Source organism: Camarhynchus parvulus, chromosome 2, assembly GCF_901933205.1.
Source record: "Camarhynchus parvulus chromosome 2, STF_HiC, whole genome shotgun sequence".
In the NCBI taxonomy this organism is placed as follows: Eukaryota; Metazoa; Chordata; class Aves; order Passeriformes; family Thraupidae; genus Camarhynchus; species Camarhynchus parvulus.
Window position 1 is genome coordinate 98580852 of NC_044572.1, and position 20479 is coordinate 98601330.

General features: G+C 39.9%; 1 protein-coding gene across 7 annotated transcripts; it reads left to right on the forward strand.

The window, feature by feature from the left end:
- Positions 1-8: 8 nt before the first annotated feature.
- On the forward strand, positions 9-20020 carry FAM210A (family with sequence similarity 210 member A). Of its 7 annotated transcripts, none has more exons than XM_030970943.1 (5): positions 9-100; positions 13009-13111; positions 14324-14796; positions 16900-17011; positions 18034-20020. In XM_030970943.1, exons 3-5 carry the CDS (start codon positions 14348-14350, stop codon positions 18397-18399), a joined length of 927 nt encoding a protein of 308 aa, XP_030826803.1. In that variant the 5' UTR covers positions 9-100; positions 13009-13111; positions 14324-14347; the 3' UTR covers positions 18400-20020. The 7 variants fall into 7 exon arrangements, with proteins under 7 accessions (XP_030826803.1, XP_030826802.1, XP_030826806.1 ...); XM_030970942.1 differs by having other exon boundaries at positions 33-150; XM_030970946.1 differs by lacking the exon at positions 9-100 and adding an exon at positions 171-232.
- The last annotated feature ends 459 nt before the right edge of the window (positions 20021-20479 follow it).

Consider the following 20479-nt stretch of genomic DNA (forward strand, 5'->3'; position numbering starts at 1 on the left):
ACGTCCTGGGAGGGAGCACGAGGAACGGGAGCGGGAAAACGCGGCGGCGCGCGGAGTCCTGTGAGGAGCGGCTGGGGCTGCTTAGCCTGGAGAAGAGGAGGTCTCGGGGGGACCTTATCGCTCTCTACAACTGCCTGACAGGAGGGTGTAGTAAGCTGGGGCCAGCTTCTTCCAACGCGCCTGCTCTGAGAGAGAGGAGATTCCGATTACATACTAGAACAACTTTTTCACCGTGAGGATGCTCAGGCGTTGGAATAGGTTGCCCAGGGAAGTGGTGGAGTCACCCTCCCTGGAGGTGTTTAAGAGACGCCTGGCCCTGGCGCCGGGTGATTTAGGTTAGGCGGTCGCAGTGGCAGTGCCAGATTGACGATTGGGCAGGGTGGTCTTAAAGGTCACTTCCGAACAAAGTTGGGTCTGTCAAAGGCGGCGGGGTCCCAGCCGGGGCAGAGGGACTACGAGTCCCAAGGGGCCGTGCGAGCGGGGGGGCGGTGCTCGAGCCTGCGCAGTGGGAGGGCGCCGCCGGGCCTGAAGGTGATGGTGGGGACGGGCGCCGCCGCACGTTGCGCGGGGCGGGCAGGGAGCGCGGGGGGGTAGGGGGGCGTGACGGGAGTGGCCGTTGGTGGCACCGGCGCGTGCCCGAGGCGCGCGGGGCCCTGAGGAGCGGCGCGGGCCCGGCGCGAGGTACCCGCGCGGCGGGGGCGAGAGCGGGACCGGCGGGATCGGGAGGGATCCCACTTCGCCCCGGCTTGTGGGGGGATTGGGCTGCTGGCGCCTTCCTCCCGGCTGCCCTCCCTGTGACCAGTCCGCCTTGCCCGGCGTTGAAGGATGTCGGCCGCGACCCAGGAAAGCGGGGTGAAAAGAGAGATTTCCTGGTAGGGAGGTGACGCTGGATGGGCCTGGGTGTTCCGCGGTGGGCTGCTGCTGCAGCATCTGGGTGGAGAGGAAGGGATTTGGGGGTGCGAGCTCAGGCTGTGACTTCTTCAAGAAGGGCAGCGGCGATCCCGGCTCCCCCGTGCCCAGTGACAGGAGCCAAGGGAACGGCGCGAAACTGTCAGAGGAAGTTTAGGCTGGATATTAGGCGAAGGTTCTTCACCCCGAGGATGGCTGGGCACGGGAGCAGGCTCCCCAGGGAAGTGGTCACAGCACCAGCCTGGCAGAGCTCGAGCGTTTGGCCATAGTGTCAATCACAAGGTGGGATTCTTGGGATGTCCTGTGCAGGGCCAGGAGTTGGCCGTGCAGAGGACATCGATGATCCTGGTGGATCCCTTCCAAGTCAGCGTATTCCATGGTTCTATGTTACCACTGAAGGACCGCGGGTTGCTTATGCCCCTTAAGGGGGTTTTTTTCCTAGACCTGCCTATGTCTTGTCTTTTCAGAAAGCTTGAAGTGGCTGTACAAATGTTTTATTGTCTCATGTTATGTTTCTCATTAGTAATCCACTCCTGTTAAGTATATCCAGGGAGTCAGACAGAGAAGTCAGCAGAATTTTTAAGGCTGTTAAGTGAAACATGGATCTATGTCAGCTATTACAAACTACTTCAGCCTCACTAATGTCTATTTCCAAAACTCCCTCTACCAACTGTCCTGAAAGAGAAAACCTTACATTGGACAGCAGTACATGAAGTGTCCTAGAATTCCTTACCAAAGCCAGTTCTTAAACTGAGAGTGTTCTTCAGCTATTACCCCAAGGTAATAGCTGAAGCAAGTATAAACATAAAATGGTTTGCCAAAGTTTTGCTGCTTTGGAAGGAGATAGGGTGCAGGTTCCTCATTTGGAATGTGTTTTGCTGCCTGTGCTTATGTGACTTGCAGCTGCTTCAGTGTGGGAATTGCATGCACAGAGGATAGTATGTCCCCACTGTCCATCTCCATGGAGGTGGGGGTGACAGCAGGTGTTTATCTCCTTTTCTGTTTAATGGCTGTTTGAGGTAAAAGGGGTGTGACTGACCCTTATGGCAGCGTTACTGAATTGCACTCACTGTATAAGAGGCACTTCCATCAGGGAATGAAAAAAAAAAGAAATGATTTGGTGATTTGGGTAGGTGGATATCAGGTGGCTTCCACATGGCAAAAACTGAGTAGATAAATTCAGACTGTTAAGGAGTATGTAAGGAATGTAAGAAGTTAAAGACTTGTGTGGTATGACTGTGGGCAGGTCTGCTTCACAGGCTATAGCAGCTGTAAGAATAGTTTTGATCTGGTTTGGTTTTTAAAAGATTCTGTGTAGTTCTCTTGCTGTAGATGGTCTTTTCTGCATGTAAACCACCCTAGCTCTTGTGTATGCTCATAGGTATTGCTTGGAAACTGAAGTGTGTTTCTGCAAGACAGGGAGTTCTTGATGTCCCCTAATGTCAGATAAGAGCCCTCAGTTTGCATCTTGGCATATTTCTGGATCTGCAGGAGTTTTTTCTAGTCTTGAAGACAAGGGCATGAGAAATTCAACAACAAGAGCAGGAAGAACACTAATTTTTAAAAATGTAAAAATGCTCATGGAATCTCAGCAAATTCCTTGTAATCAGTTTAGTCCTGCAGGTTGGAAAGACAATCCAACATAGTTATTTTTGGTGTTAAATCAGATAGTTGAAGATGAACTTATTTTCAAAATTAGATGCTGAAGCAAATTCATAATCATCAATATTTCAGTATTAGGAATGGAATAAAATCACTGAAAGGACTGAGACCTGGGCCCAAAACCTGATAGAAATCTTCCTGGACGACCAGGTGTCATCAGAATGGATCATAAGGATTTAACCTTGATATGCTGATAGGTAACTACCTAGTTCCATCACTTTAGATCAAGGATCAAACTCAGGGTCAGAGATTCTTAATGACAATTATGTGCCCCTGGTAGAATTTTTTACTTGAGATGAATGGATTGTGCAGTGGGACAATAGCAAAAACAAAAAAGAGCACTTTTTAAGTTACAGAGCTTTTTCTTAATTTTTGAGTCTTGAGTTGTGACACCTCTAAAAAACACACATCATTCTTTGTGTCCCCATCAATATAATAAAATTCCAGTGAGAGTAAAATGTTGTTATTCAGTTAAAAAATCCTTAAGATCTATTCTGATGACACCTGTGATTCTATTTTCATAAATGTATCTGAGTCTTGAAGGTACCAGTACAGGTGTGTTAAGTCCAACACACTTTGTCCATATTAAATTTTGTCCAGAAAATTCTGATTTAAGCAGGTGCTGACAGGCCAGAGTGGTGTGCCTACTTAGGACTTTTTGTCTGGTAGAGACTGAAGCCACATCATCTTTTAGGCATTGGCATTATTGGAGGATTTACTCTGTTTGGAACTTTGTGCTTCCTCTAAAAATCTCCAACCCTTTGTAGCCCAGTGCCTTCCATCACTCAGTTTTCCTCTCATCTTCTTCAAACGAGCCACATTTTTTATTATGTTTCCAGACATGACCCTGCCCCTTGGAAATAAATTCATCTGAATGGTAAAGCTCTGTTTGTTCACATCAGGAAATGAAAGGGACACTTAGATGGGCTATAAATTTTAATTCCCTGCATCTCCTGTTTTATCTTGTCCTGAGAATTGACCTTGATCCTGTGTAACAGTTCTTATGTAAACCAAACAAGTTGTGTGGCTGTGATTGTGGCTTTGTAGAACATTGCAGCAGATATCCCCTGCAGCTCTTTAGGACTTGCCATGTCCTTGAGGAGAGGGATGGAGCAAGGGAGTGGTTGTTAATACAGTCAGGTGCTCATAAACAAATTATAAACCAAATCAATAGCTTTTCCCAATGGATGAATTTTGTTGGTTGGAAATAAGAATGTATGAGTGGCTTCACAAGAATTCAGTCTGTGAATCTCTTCCAAAAGTGGCTGGTGAAAGATTTTAGTAAAATGTGACAGCACTTGCCTTTAACTGCAGCGGTAATGCTCAGTCCCAGCACATACCAGGCAGTTAACTATTCACTCTTAATATTTTGTGAATTTAAAAACTGGCTTTACTGATGTTAAAATTAGATGGCATCCTTTGCCTCCTGCTGTCTCAGGCCACAGGAGAGTACTTGCTGATGAGAGATGTTTCTGTGCTGAGCCACAAGCCTTGGGCCTTGTTGATGACATCTGGCAGAAAGCAGTGAGCTTGCAAAGCTTGCAGTGTTGCAGTGATAGGATTCTTTCCCAATCTGAATAGAGCAGTGTTGTAATGCTGCTGCTTCGGACTGTGAATAGGAATGTTATTAGGGTTCTAATACTAAAGTCTCATCAGAGCTCCTTCTGGTGTAAAGACACAGCTCTCTGAATCTGATGTACTTTCAGACACTTGAAGATGGTGTAATTTTGTTGTTTGCATGCCTCTGTGCAAGAAATGCTGTGTAAGGCAGTAAACTGAATAATGGGCAAGAAGGTGTAGCCACTCAGGTGTCAAGACCCTAATAAAAATAATACTTCTTTTATAAGAACTGTTCACGTTCATTTGTAGAGATGTTGGGAATAGCGTTTACTGAAAATTAGATGAAGACTGTGGTTTTGAGTGTGTGTGTGTTCTGTAAATGTTATGATCAGCCTCTTCACACATAATTTTTCAAGATATTCTGATTGATACTGCACATATTTCCCCATATGGAGAAATTTGAATTCACAACAGAGAATTCAGCACTTACTTTGAATATTTAGAAAAGATTTGTACTGGAAGTGAATGTCTGCCAACAGTAATTCTGCTGAAAGATGAACGTTCTGTATTTTTTGCTAGGAAAAATGACAGCTTTTCAGTGTTTGAAAGTGTGAAATAAATGTGGTGAGAGAATAAATGAAAAAATTTTGAACCTACTGCTTCCACTGTGAATTCTGTTTTTACGGAAGCTGGGACGTTTTTTTTTCCAGTTTCCTGCTGGTTTACTTTTATTCCTACTTTGTTCCTAATTGTCAGGCTTCGGAGAAGCCTTACAAACATTCCTTGAGAATGTTTTTTGGGCATCTTTAGAAGCATTTTGGGTGAATTTGATGAGTAAAAGACTTGGTACTTCGAGGTTGTTGTTTTAAGTGTCTTTAAAAAATTATTACATAATATAATTTGTACTTGATGTATTATTACAGATAGTACTGTTGCTTGCTGTTGGGTTATGTAGAGAAGAAACACAACAATGAGACAAGACCTGTAAAGATCCAAGGTGGCAAAAATGGCATTTATCAAGACTAGAAAGGAAACAGGTTTGGTAGTCACGGTGGAAGGTGGGGCAGAAGGCTGTAAAAAGCTGATTCTAAGATCGAAGTTTAAGCATATTCCTAATAAATTCCTTTTATAATTAGTCAAGATAAAGTATTTGAATATCTAAGGTTGTATTCTGTGGTTTGGTGTGGTGGTTTGACTCTGGCTGGATGTCAGGTGCCCACCAAAGCTGCTCTACCTCTCACCTCCTCAGCTGGGCAGGGAAAGGAAAATACAATGTAATGCTCTTGAGTTGAGGTGAGGACAGGGAGAGATCAGTCATCACTTGCTGTCATAGGCAAAACAGACTCAGTGTGGGGAAATTGGTTGAATTTATTACCAATCAAATCAGAGTACAGAAATGACAGGGAAAACAAATCCTAACATTTCTTCCTGGCACTCCTCCTTCCTTACTGGGCTTAACTGTACTCCCAGTTCTCTCCCTGCTCTTCCTCTCAGTGGCACAGGAGGACAGGGAATGGGGGTTACAATCAGTTCATCATATGTTTTCTCTGCCGCTGCTTCCTCCACAGAGGGAGGACTCCTTCCCCTGCTGCAGCAGAGGGTTCCTCCTATGGCAGACAGTCTTCCACAAACCTCTCCAACATGAATCCTTCCCATGAGCTGCAGTTGTTTGTGAACTGCTCCAGCGTGGGTAATTTTCCACTGTGTGCAGTCCTCCGGGAGTAGCCTGTTCCAGCATGGATCCCCCATGGAATCACAAGTCCTCCCAGCAAACCTGCTCTAGCATGGACTCCTCTTGCCCCAGGTCCTTACAGGACCTTCTCCAGTGTGGGTTTCCTACAGCCTCCTCCTGTCATTCATCGGCTCTGGTTGTGGGGTCCTCCAGGCTGCAGGTGGATCTCTTGTTCCTCTCTGGACCTCCATGGGCTGCAGGGACACAGCTCCCTCACCATGGTCTGCATCACAGGCTGCTGGTTTGTCTCAGCCCCTGTGCCTGGAGCACCTCTCCCTCCTCCTTCACTGACCTTGGTGTCTGCAGGCTGTTCCTCTCACATGTTCTCACTCTGCTCTTCCCTGGCCTCAATTACATTTCTGCAACAATTTTTTTTCCTTCTTAGCCATGTTGTCCCGTGGCTCTACCACCATCACCGATGGTCTCAGCCTTGGCCAGCAGTGAGTCTCTCTTGGAGCTGGCATTGGCTCTCTGAAACATGTGGGAAGCTTTTGGCAGTTTCTCAAAGAAACCACCCCTATAGCCCACCCTCCACCAGAACCTTGCTCCACAAACCCAACAGATCTGGGCAAAAAGGCTGAACTTTATTTGTGTCAGTACCACCTGTTTTTGTAAAAGTCACTGTATCTGCAGTGTGTCACTAATTGTATAATTACATTTTTCATTAATAAATACTTTATTACAATTCCAAAGACTTTGAAAATTAATTATTATAATCCACATTGTCTGTATCAGTGAAGTGCTGAGTGACCAGACAAACTATGAATTAAAAAATGAGCTTGGCTGCTAGAATCCAAGTTGCAAGTAGGAGGAAATCTTGAGCAGGAGTTCAGTTTTTGGCAGCAACCTTTTGACTCGTTGATGACTCTATTAGTGAAAAGAGATGTGCACTGCAGCTCTGTATTTCATCATAAAAGAAATATCTGAGCTCTGAACATAGAACTAATAACCATATTTCCAGTGCATTTCAGCGTGTGTTAAAGTGTAGAGTCAAAACACTTGAGATGCTCAGTGAGTTGAAAGAGGTGAGGAATTTGTCAAATAAAATACAATGTACTATTCCTAAGATTCTCAAATAATATTTTGATGAAGTATAGAAAACTGATCTGTGTATTTTTTTGTTCATGTTTTAACATCTAACCCCTCATTAGTTCAGCTGTGGGTTGTTTTTTTTCTTGAGGGAGTTCAGGTCATATGCAGGAATCTGCAGATCTGAGGCTTGCTTATGTGAAGTCCCTTTCCAGCCCCTGTTAGTTATCCAGTAGAAGCTTTCCACTGCTTTGTACATCAGACCACTACACTCATGCCCCTACAGCATGCATGGCAAGGGCCCTGTGGCTGGAAACCCTCTGAGACAACCACAAGTGTTCTAGGAGGAATGAACTACTGATACCTTGGGAGATACAAGGATGGAAGAAGCTGTTAGGATTCAGAAAGTTAATACCTAAGTGGAATAGAAAGCGAATCAGGTCTTACTTTGATCATTAGCCTAAAGTGGAAGGTCTTGTGAAGAAGCAGATGAATACAGCCCCTGCTTTTAACTAACATGAGACTTTTTTTTGACCTTTTTTAGCATAGATATATAATATGCCTATTTTTAAGCTTAGTTGCAATCTATAAGTATAATTTCTCTGCCTTGCTTATTGCAGACATGTCTGTAGAGTGACAAATGGACCAAAAAAAATCAAACCAGATAGCACTTTAAAAGCCAAATTTTTCATTGATATGTGCCTCTGAGAGGCTCTGGAACTAATATAGAGGATGATCCAGTAACACTTGTTGGACAGAATCATACACAGCAGACACCTTTTTATTGAGTTGTACTTACGTAAAAATTCAGTAGAGGGCAGAACGAAACTTGTGAAAGAAGGAACCAGTGCTAACAGATGGAATAGCACCAGTTATTAAAAACAGTTCTGGAGAGCAGAAAGCACTACAGCTGATTGTGATCCTTTCTTTTAGAAGCATTTGATAGCATTCACATTTTAATATAATGGTCAGCTACATGTAATCTTAAGATCCAGTACTTTCCATCCCAGAGGAAAATGGAGTTACCATGGACATATTGACTGTGCTGTTAAGGCTCCTGTTTAGCATTCCAGATGTATAATTCAACACACAGGCATTGCATTACATTCTCCTGCTTTATTTGTCCTCTGAATCCAGTGTGCAGACTTTACACGTCTGCAATATCTTTTATTCTTCCTAAAGCTACTTCTTCTTGTCCTTTTTAAGATTTGAGTATCAGAAGATTGTAGCAGTGAGGATTACTCAGTGTGTGAGGATTGTGGAAAAGTTTATTTTACTTTTTCATTTTGCTCAGGGTGTTTTAGCAAGAAGAGTAGTTTAGGTAAAATAAGAATAACACAGTTGTTGTCTTATCTCCACTTAGCAGTACTGAGTTGTAATAATATGATCAATTAAAAAATTATAGCATAGCATTTACTAAGTGAAAATAGTGTAGAGGTAGGGTGAGGCTAATGCTTTAAAGTTGTCTGTCTGCAAGGGTTTAGTCTTTTATCCGTTTTAACATGATTTTACCAAGTTTTAAATAAATTCCACTGTGACTTATTTTGCATTTCTCCCTTTAACCTAAAATGTGGTGTTATATTTTCAGACAGTCCTGAGTGGTAGACAAAACTACACAATTAATGATGCCCAAACTTCAAATTATAAGCAAGTTTCTTAGTTTAGAATGAATCACAGATTGTTTGAGTGATACTGCAAAAGTAGTAAAAGTCAAAATGGAAATTCTGAATGTTCATTCATGCACTCAAGGTATTAATACAAAGCATAAAAAGTCCTTGTGCACTGCCACTTTCCCATCCATGGTTAGTGACTCCATGCTGTACTAACCCTTTGCAGTTACCAAGAAGTTTATAGTTTTATTTTACATTGTATTTAAGAAAAACAATGCTTTGCATGTATTGCACTAGTCTTAAAATTATTTTAAAATATGTTCCCAGACTTTTAGGACACCCATATATGTTTTCAGTTCAATTGTGGTTTTCTTATTTTTTTATTTTGGTTTATAAGCTTGGCAAAATCAGTTTTGGGGTTTTTTTATATATACTAGCAATGAGTTCTTGAAAAGAACAAGTTAAATCTGAAAACAAGCTTTGGGGGTTTTTTTATTATGTTTAGCAAAAATGTAAGCAATATGGTGGTATTGTTTATTAAACTGAGCTGCTTGGATGAGAGCTTTGCATTTGCTTTTTATGCCATCTGAAAGATGAGTTGAAAAGGATTTCTGAAAACTTGATTTGTTTCCTTTCTAAATTCTACTGTGTCTGCCACACACAATTCTCAAAGTTTTCTAGATTTTACACTAAATATGACAAGAATGTAAATTAATTCTCTGTTTCCATAGAAAGGTGCCTTGGGAGTGGAAAAAGCTCATGGATTTTCATTGGGAACTCTCCTGTGGTATAATTAATGTTCTTTTTTTAAACAGTAACAGAACAAGTGAAAAAGCTTTAAAGTCATCCAAATTTACATATTGTGTCCAGAGTGTTTCTGGTATAACTGAGAAAATAATCCAGTGTTCTCTACATATACTATACCCTCAATTCCTCAGATGCTTTCTGACCTCTTTTACAAACAAACTTAACTCTGAAGTTTTTGCCATTGTCTTAACACTAAAGTTTTTGCCATCTTTTATGTACCACCAACTCCTTATATTTTCATTTTTCTGGTAACTCAAAAAACATTAATTGTAGCAGGGTAACCATTTTTAGACAAATTATCCTGATGAAAGTTTCATCTGACAGTATCTCTGACACGTTTTCTCTTTCCAACAGTAAATATCCACAGCAGCCTTTGCCATACCTGTATTGGCCAGGCCTGTTCCTTCTGTGTTTTCCAAAGATCTTCCAGAGTTTTTTTTGGCATAGAATGTGTTAGCACACATCCAAAGCCAATGACTTTGTGACAGTCACATAAACCAGCTTTGTGGCATTTAAAATTCCTGAACTTTTGTTGTCCTCGGCAACAAAAAGCAAATCTAATATCTGCTTCCTAATTATCACTGGAAAGTAGAGCAAATGCGAGAGCTAGAATGCTCTTCTAGTATATCAGATTTATGCCAAAGCTGATCTGAATGATAACACAAGTACAGAAGTTTCCTAAACAAAACCTCCAGCGCTGCAATGAGAAGCTGATCTGTATTTTTCCTTAAGAGGCTCCTAGACTACTCCCTTTATGTCAGAGGCCTTGTTAACAGCTCACCATGAGACAGGGGTGCCTTCAGGAATTAAATGGATGTCCAAGAATCCCAACCAGGAGTTTGTCTTGAACGGCCAATATCTCTACAGCTCAATTTACAGTCTGCTGCAGATCCTACTAAATAGTTAGCTGGGATGTGACAGTGCTGAAGAAGAGGCCATATCACAAGTGTTCGCATAGCATTTAATGGTTTCTGTAGCTACTACCTATTCTGTCACTGACCACATGGAATTCTTGGAGCAGAAAACTTGAGTTATACTTGTCGTTAGACAGATTTTTTTTTCTTTGTGGCATTTTTAAGAGAAAACTAATAAAGTAATCTAAGATGCTTTAAAACACCTTTCCCCCTGCTCCACCCCATAGATAAGTGCTTTCTCACCTTGGTATTTGGAGCTTGTGCCTTCTTGTCCTTTTCTGTATCTTTGCAGCATGATGTAACAGCAGGAAAAATGTTAAACACACTAAAATGAAGCAACTTTTCACAAGTTACTAGGTGCGGTTGTGGGTAACATTCAGATTACTGTCCTGACTTCCTTAGAATCTGAGTGTTTTTAACAACCTAAAGTTACAGGGGCAGTTGTATAGCTTGTGTAGCTCCAGTAATTTCTTTGAGAAGTATTATGCTTAGAGAAAAAATCTGTGTCTCAAATCCATAGGTTGACACACTTCCTGCTGCCTGTTGAGTGCACAGGGTTTTAGGAACTTCCTCTCACTAACTGTCTTAAAGGACAAGTTTCTCTGTATTCATCTCATGTTTAAGAGGGATGAAACAGCTAGTTTCATATTTATTTGGATCTTCAACCATAATAATATATGTCCTGATAAAAATTTGTTTGCACTGTTGAGCCAAGTAACTAAAGTATAACAATTGAGCAGCTGCGCCCATCGCCCCTTTAAAAATATTTGTTTCTTTAAAATGAATTTACAAAGTGTATGCTGTATTAATCTGTTACTTTATTCATGTGCCTTTCCTACATCATGCTGTAGCCTTTATAATAGTTCCCTCATGCCAGTGCTTCTGGACAGCAGTGTAATACTCAGTGTACCAACGCTTCAAAAGGTCTCTCCTTTGTTCATTTAAATAAGCAAAGCACTTCCCTGTGAAACACAGTAAGGTCATTAGGAGAATTTTTACCTTGTTTAAAAAACGTTATCTTTTATTCTCTCAAACATAAGCACTGTCATATCTTACCATTCCAAGCTATTGTGCTTCTCCACATTTTAAAGTGGAGAAACAAACAGTAAGCAGTTATGCAGAACATCAACTAGAACCATACTACTTGCTTACAAGGTGCAAAACCTCTTCAGGGTCTACTGTAGATGTTTAGATAACATTCCTTTTGACCTGCCAGGTCATCCATCATGGAGAAAAAAAAGCCTTTAATTAATGACTTTCAAGTCCATCTGAGAATACAGGAACAAAAAGTGGCATGGAAAGTCTTGTAATAGCCCCAGAACTTTCTCTGCTCTAAAGCCATTGGTGACATTCTATTTTTAAGTTTTACATGGTGCATGTAACTCAGTGAGCAAAGACCTTGAAATTCATTTACTGATCACAGCAGTGTCATGGGCTGCCTGGGAAGCATTGGACACAGTGGTGACCCACACTCAGGAAAATGGAACCATTTCCTCCCCCAGTGTTCTGCAGCCACTCTGCTGGGTCAGAGGTGCTTGGACAGTGCTAGAATGCAAAACCTAGAAACAGTACTCTGAGAGGTGCTACTGTAAATGCACTACAAGGAGTGGAAAAATTCAGAAATGCTTGTTCAGCTTCTCAATCCTGTGCTGAAGAATGATCTCTTCCCAAGGCTGCTGGAATGCAGTGTCCTGTTAATAACATAAATTACTCAAAATTATGGTTTCCCCCATGCTGCAATTTGCAAAGCTTGTTTGAACTAGGTATTTTTCAATAGGGTACTGGTGAACAGTAGAAGTCTGACTCAAGAGCCTCCAGATTCCCATAAGTGGATGCCTTTTGCTGAGTCTGCTGGCTGGATATTGAGAAAATCTACTTAATGCAAACGCTCAGTGCTGTGTACTGTTAGTGAGAGAGGAAAACAGTTCTCTGTAGAGAATGTTATCCCTCAGGAAAGAATTGTAAGTTGCAGTAGGCAAGGAATGCAGTTGTCATGTTCCAAGTTTGTTGTTACAATTTCTATAAATCAGTTAAGTAGTTGGCATATGATAGAGTGCCATCTGAACACTTGAGTTTTACTGAGTGTTTTCACTACTTCTTGTTTTGAGAAGCAATTGCGTTTGGATTTCAGAAATAAGCAAGAATCTCTGCTTCTTGTAAAACTAGAGATACCAGAAGCAATTGCTGCTTCCAATGAAGTCCTACAGAAAACTGAGTTGTGGAGGGGCAGTACCTGTAGCTGATTTACTGCTCCATGAGCAGCAGCAGCACTTCTTGACTCCCACCGAGTGCATAACTCAACAGGACAGAGTAACTGCTTCTTTATATAGAGACACAAGTTCCTTTTTCCCCATTGATGCAGTACCTCCTGTTAGCAGGAGTTCAACAAAAGTGTGTGTCACAAGCAATGCAGAGGTTCCCAGGGAGTTTGAAACCTAGGAATTCGTCTTCTCCCCACATCAAACATTGTAATTCTAGTAATTTCTATTAATTCAAGTACAACAGTAGCGTAAAACTAGCTAGAAAACATACAGGCAGGACTGTTCGAACAGAGCCATCTGGATTATGAAACTTTCCTCTCTTGGAAGAGAACAGTGATTCAAAGTTGAGGAACTTCTAAAATTACACAGAAAAAGTCTCCCATTAGCATGTCAGTATTCTAAAGGGAATTTACACCAATAACTTCTTCAGTTGCAAGGTTTCAGGCTTATTCAAGAAATAAATTTTCATAGGATTAATTTGCTCTTGTTGCTATTTCTCTAAATGTGCCCTTTTTTCACTATAGCAGGGGCCTCAGTGTGTTCAAGACATATATTTGAAAGGAAGTAGTAGAAGAGCTGCAACTTTTTGAAGATACACACCATACCATATCTAGAAAGTAATAAAGGGTATGTATGGTTTCACTTTTTTTTTTTAAACTTCTTCCTATGTTAGGAAGTATTCATCATTTTCTGCAGCCTAGAAAAATTCACTGCTAAAGCACCTGGCATATATATAAGGTGAAGGGAAAGCAGATATGACATTTCAATTAAATTTCAATGATTTCTCGTTTGGATAAAGAATTGTTGTGACAATTAAAAATGGAAAAGCATTAGTAATGTACAAAACTTGTAATGTGACTAACTTAAGTGGCATTTGTTACCTCACTTAGCATCACTTTTTTTGGGGGGGGGGAGGGAAGGAGTGTTAGTTCTGTAACTTGCAACCATTGAATACAGGAAAGGAAAGAGTATTTCACAATTTCAAAGCATGCATTTTGAGGGGTAAAAATGATTTCTTGATGTCTGTGTATGCAAAACTAAATTGCTTTCTTCTTTGTGGGGAAGCTCTCAATAGTTATTTCAAACTTTCAGGAGTAATTGGTAAGTATTCAAAATCATAAAGTTAACTGGGTTATTCCACAGATTAAAAATATTCTTTGCATTACAATGTTTGGAAAATTGCAATTCAGTTTTGCTCATGTTAATATATGACATTCAACAGTACCTTCCCCCTTCCTGACAGGCATTACTGGCAGGCTGTTACAGTTACATTTGTTACTATTTAGGCTATTGCTTGATCATTAATAATTATTTCTATTGAGGTTTTTCAATTTTATGAACTTCTACTGAAAATAGTATAGAAAATGAAAAATTTTACCAAAACTAAGAATGCACTGACACCAAAAATAAATTTTAATTGCACTTACTTCAGTGAATTTATAATGCATTTATGTAGACTCAAGGTTCACCTAAATTAGCAGATGCTACTATAAGTGAAGTTTAAGAGTAACTTTTCAATGGCTGTGCCAGGTAATGTAGATAAAAGCAGTAGATAGTACTAAACTCCTAAGAATGTTTTTTGGGAGTAGAGTGATCATTTTAGCAGTGAGGAGCAGAGTATGTTAAGTGAAGGGACTATTTGAGTTCAGAATGCTGAAAAAATGAGAAAATTATTTCCTTAATTCTGGAAGGTAACTATTTCTACAAAGAAAGATAAGGAAAACCTCTTTAAAGTAGAATAGAAAGCCATTTAAAATTTGAGAATTTTAAGTGGCATTGGAGCAAGTAGAAATCACACCATTGAAATGCAGTTTGTTTACTCTTCTTTCTTCTTTACAGAAACTTCATCCACACTTCAGCAAAATGCAGCGGAGTCTGTTCCATTCTGCGTCTCAGCTGGCACACGGGACGTGTTGGTTCTTCCCTCGCACCGGTGTCTTTCAGTGCTTAAAAGGACAGTCTGTGCTGCCTAATGTGGGATGCAAAGTGATTCTGGCACTGGACCATCCTAAACGATGTCTTCATGCAGGTGCAGCTCACTTTGCCTCAAAGAAAACTGCTTTTCCATCACAGCCAGCAGACACTTCTCACAAAGTACCAGAAGAAAGAAATCCTTTACCTTCGGCCGCTGATGCGTCCAAGCAGAGCCCTGCAGAGTCAGATTCTTCAGAACCTGATCCATTACAAGATAAATCAATTAGTCTTGTTCAGAGGTTCAAGAAAACTTTTAAGCAGTATGGGAAAGTCATGGTTCCAGTGCACCTTGTGACTTCCAGTGTATGGTTTGGATCCTTTTACTATGCAGCCATGAAGTAAGTTGGTATTTTGTTGCAGTGCCCAATACCAGAGTTGAATTGAGATCTACTAGTGAAAGGACATATAAATTATTATTGCCTTTTAAAAAGTGCCTTTATACTTAAAAGAGAAATGTGGCTACATTTTTGACTAAAGCATAAGGTTAACATTGAAAGTAGATAGGATTCATGAGAGTGTCATGTAGATACAATTACCATGCAGTTATTGCTGTGTACCAGGTATGGTGCTGACATTTAAAGGAATGCTCATCTCACCAAAATGATGAGTGGATGTAAATAGCATTGAAATTATTAGTAATCTCTCAAAAGGTAAAGATAGGGATTTGGAATCCTGATTATGAATGGCTAATTGAGATCTTTATAGACCTTTTTTTTGCCCTTGGACTTCAGGTTACCACTTCCTCCCCTCTTCATCCCCAGTCCTTCCTCATAACTGGATTTTCACTTCATGGATTTACCTCCCTTAGCTGTTCACAATGTGTATCATCCCCTCCTTTTTTGTTTCTGTTTCCTGCCTTTCCTGCCATCCACTGAAAAAAATGCTGCTGTAGACCATACTTTTTAATTGGAAATTAAATATTTATGTTGGTAAAAAAAAAGAGATAAACTAAGTATTCTAATTTTAGTTTCTTTTAGTTACAGCATGTGCTAGATACCATTCTGGAAAATGGCATTTATCAGAAAAAACTACTACATCAATTATGAGCTGCTAGTTTGCTAGTTCAGATGAAAGAGGTTTTATTTATCTGGAAATAGTTTGCTAAATATAAGCAAATGTTTATCTCTGGACTGCTGGTGTTGTATATTTAATAATAGAAAGCATGAAACAACGAGGTTTGTGGTGGCAAGGATGGAACTGTGACATCAGAATGCCTTACTGCACAAGTGTTTGTTTTAGTTACTCTAACCAGCTGGCATAATTGCCCTTTCTGGGAGCTATAGATCCAAATGTCATTCTAAATTTAGCTCCTGTCAGAGGAATAAAGGTCTTGAACTATAAAAATATTTTGCTTTGAATAAATTCAGGTTGATGCTTATGTCCAGACATTTCGCATTGAGTGAAGATTACTTTTCTTGAAACTCTAAAGCCTGCTGCTAAAGTAGGTATTTGGCAGATGAAAACAACTGAAATATTCAACTAGAAACTAATTAAACTAATTATAACAAAGCTCCAGTTTGTTATACCACAGGAGCAGTGCTCTCTTGAAGTGGAAAAATAACTCTCAGAATGCCTGGTCATACAAGACTATGGTTTATGAAATGGCACAGTTAGAGCTGTCTTTCAGCTCCTACTAGGTCTCCATTCCCTACTCTGGGAGTAGACCTTCAGACTGTAGGTTCTAGTAACTGTTGGTAAATTACTGCCTCTTACTGTTCCTGATGCTAAAGTGATTGCATGCTCAGAACAATGCTTAAAATAGTAGATAGAAATAGATAATGGTACCAATAATATAAACTCTCTAAATATTGGAAACTCAGGTCTTGTATAACTGTGTGTAGCTTTCTTCTATAATATAAAGATGAGCTTTCCTTTCTCTTTTGTTGTTTTCATGGATGTCAAATAGAAAGAAATTGTGATAGGAGCTCCCTCCACCATCTTGACACCTTTTATTGACACAGTAGAACAACTGAGCACAAAGCCCCTGAAGTCTTGTCCATGTAACATGTTGCTTCCTTTTCTTTTGCCACATTCCATGTTTGATATATTTAGAAGTGAATGGAGAACATTGTCTGAAATTTTAATAAAAAAAGAAGGTAATTTTAGGCAAAACAGAGCATGAAATTGAATATGTACAGCTGGAGCCTGAGTAGCTGTCTTACCACCATTACATCTACTTACCTCAAACATAAACTGGGACACAGGTAAGTTAGAAACCATTCCATCCAATAGAGATAATATAAATAGGTCACCTTTTGAAATGCTGAAAAGGACATTAATTTTCCTATGGTCAGAAACATAAATCTTATAAGTTTATTGCTTAGATAAAAAACCATTTTGTCTTCAAATTATGAAGTTTGTGTAATAAAGAAATGGTACTCTAAATTACTGTTCAGGTTTCAAATTCCCATTCAAGTTACCAATGTTTTTCTCTTTTATAGTGGGGTGAATGTTGTTCCATTCCTAGAGTTGATTGGCTTACCAGACAGCGTAGTAGACATCCTGAAAAATTCCCAGAGTGGAAATGCACTAACTGCATATGCATTGTATAAAGTAAGTATAATTATAGTTTGTAAATAAGCTCAAGTCTTGCCTGGTGAACTAAACAGGGTTTACTTGTTTACAGCAGAAAGAATTAATTAGCTTTCTTCGATAGCTACGTGTACTTAAGCATTCATTTTGTGGCAAAAATACTCCATGCAAGTTGATATGTGTTCTGTGCTCCTTCAAGGAGTCTGTCTGTATTTCTAAAATAACTTCTTTGCTGCAGAAGTATTGCAGCCCTCTGAGATGACAATTAAGTTATTCTTCTGTATCCCTGACATAATTAGCAGGGGACAAAGAGGTTAAATCTAAACACTTCATTGAATTTCAGATAAAAGGACAGTTATTTTTATCCTAGATGATTTTTTGTCTTCCCCTTAGATGTCCATCACTCTCAAGTATTTTCATTGTCATTTGAATCAATTACTTACATTCAGGTTTGGGTTTCCTTTTAATGCTTTATATATGCAAAGTCTGTGTTTGGGAAACTTGAAACATGTCATACCATTCAAAAACAAGGTACAGTATTTGCTGTACATGCCACTCAATTTGTTTTGTTTCTAAAAGTGATGTCCTTCTTGCCTGTTTTCAAAAGGGTTACTTTCCCAAACAAAATGTGAAAGTGCGACTCTTTCCAACTTTGCCTAAAAGAGACCAATAAGTAAATACAGTTAAAGATGTTGTTATAGCTGGGAGATCTGGAAGTGTTGGAAGAAACTCGGTGTTCACATGCAGTCTGTTCTGAATTGCATCAAGATGCTGAATGCTTGTCCTACAAGCTGCACAGGGAGAGTTTGTGTGTTGATGAGTTTTTTTAAGGGAGGTCTAATGCCCTTGCTGGCTCTGACAAAATGATACTTTAGGTAAAAGGTATGCATTTCTCACTGTAAACTGGCTTATTTCCTTATAAATTGAAAATATCTTTAGAATCTGACACTGGTCAAAATAAATTTTCAACATAAAAAAAATACCTTTTGCTGGATATTATTTTCCTATTTTATCTATGTGGTGTATTCTTTGGTTTCTTTAAGATTGCAACTCCTGCCAGATACACTGTGACTTTGGGAGGAACGTCTGTCACTGTTAAATACCTACGTAAGCACGGCTACATGTCCACACCACCACCAGTAAAGGAATACCTGCAAGACAGGATGGAGGAAACAAAGGATAAAATTTCAGAGAAGATGGGGGAAACAAAGGATAAAATCACAGAGAAGATGGGGGAAACAAAGGATAAAATTACGGAGAAGATGGGGGAAACAAAGGATAAAATTACGGAGAAGATGGGGGAAACAAAGGATAAAATTACGGAGAAGATGGAGGAAACAAAGGATAAAATTACAGGGAAGATACAAGAAACCAAAGAGAAAGTTTCATTTAAAAAAATAAAGGAGTAGGAGAGATGTTTAATTTTTGGATATATCAAACTTAGCACTTTAACCCTTTGTAAGGCAGGATATGCAAAGTGCACTTCTGAGCTTTTTTCTTTTTTTTCTATTTTTTACCCTTTGTCTGGAAACAACAATTGCAACATGGATTTAAAGGTTAAAGTTCCTTGGGGAAGAGGTTGTGACCTAAAGGTTTCAATTTTCAGAAGGAAAAGTGAATCTCACATTAGAAGTTAACATGTCCCTTGGTAATAATGTTAAGAATTACTCTTCCCTCTTTTTTTTTTCCCACACCCTCTTCCTCAAAATGAAGGCAATTTCTGCCAAGAGCCACCACTCTGTTCTTCTCCCATCATAGTGCACAGCCATGGTTCCACTAGACTGAGTCTTCCATTAAATAAGAATGAAGATTTCTCTGTTGGGAAGAGCAGCATGTTTAGATTTTTAGAGCACGTGGACCCAAGCGCATCTTCAATCGTGATCATCTCTCAATTTGGAGCAGACCATTGTCACTGATACTGCACATGAAGGAATTGATGGATCAGCTACTCAGCAGGAATTCATTACAATGGCTTCCTTGGCTTCTGCCAGGCTGCTGTGGTCTATGGGCTGAGACTATGAATCTTTCTTGAACAGTGCATCTCTTCAGAAATCTTAACTGAAAGCTATAGGAAGATGAGTTAATCACAGTAGCCATACTGTCAAGTATACTTTATTTCCTGAAGTTGATTTACAGTACAAAGTCATTAAAATCAATAATTGTATATTAAACACTAGGATTTGTTCATTGTGTTAAAGTTTACAAACCTGCTCTATTTCATTTTTGAAACAAAAAAAAATTGAAAGAAAAGTTTATTTGAGAAATTGCTACACTAAGGGGCTTTTTAAATATTTGGAAAGTTAGAGTTAAACCCAAAGTTCCTCCTCCTCCCTCAGTAAAACAATTTGACTAAAATAAGCATGATTTCTGAGACAGCAATCACAGTCTACCAAACTTTTTTCCCCTAGATTAAGTCAAGCAAACACTTATTCATACCTGAAGGCTGAAATGCTGTCTCAGATGTCATAAAGGACTTAAGTTGAAAGTGTTCCATTTGGCTGGGCAGGCAAACTTCTCTCGGTTTTATTCACATGTAGGCTGAATTGAAGTCTGGTTTTCCTATTTCTACTACAGATCTCACTTGTAGCAACTCAGCATGTGTAAGTTGTTTAACCAAGGTGCTTTTTCCAGGGGGATATGGGGAAGCAATGGAGTTGGACCCTGAGCATTGCAATTGGCTGGAGTGAAAAAAAAATATAGCTGATGAATATCAGCTCTGCCCCATTGTCCCATTCTCATTCAAGTCACTGAGGGCTTCTCCATGTTTAAGTGAGTTGAACTTCATTAACTTAATTGTGCAGGATTCATTACATACTTCTCTGCCTCTGCCCACATGTTAAATAGTAACTGCAATCTAATGCCTACCTCACAGGGATGTTGTGAGGAATAATCATTGTATATTCAGTGACCTGAAGATAGAAAGTGCCATGTTTCTGATAAAAATTATTAAAAAAAATATTTCTGTGAACTCTTACACTGCTACGTACTACTGTTAAGGACTAGAGTTAATAGATGCTATTTTGTTTTTCTCTTTTAGTGTGCTTTTCCTTACTGTCCTCCTGCACACAGTCTTCTGATGTTGGCATTTCTTCTGATTTCCCACTTTTGGGGGCAGTGTTACCTATGTCCCGCAGGACCCTGCAAAGGCCAGAGTGTGCCCCAATAACATTGCATGGTCACTCTCAGTCTGGGGCCACATATGGGACCCTTTCAGTGCAATTCACTGAATCCATCTCTTTACACATGGCAGGGACTGCACAGGGGCACCTTGGTGCCCTAGGATGAGTTTTTAGCCCTTAGACATGTTAGAACTTGTTCATTACACCACCTCTTCTTGCCCTCCCCCTTGCCCAGCTGGCCTGTAACCGCTCCAGTGTTTATTGACCCATCTCTACTCATGCCAAGTACAAAAACTGATTGACCTGGAGTTAACTGTCCTGTGTGATCATTTCTGCAGCTGCAGGAACAGCTCACAGGGCCTCTTGCCGA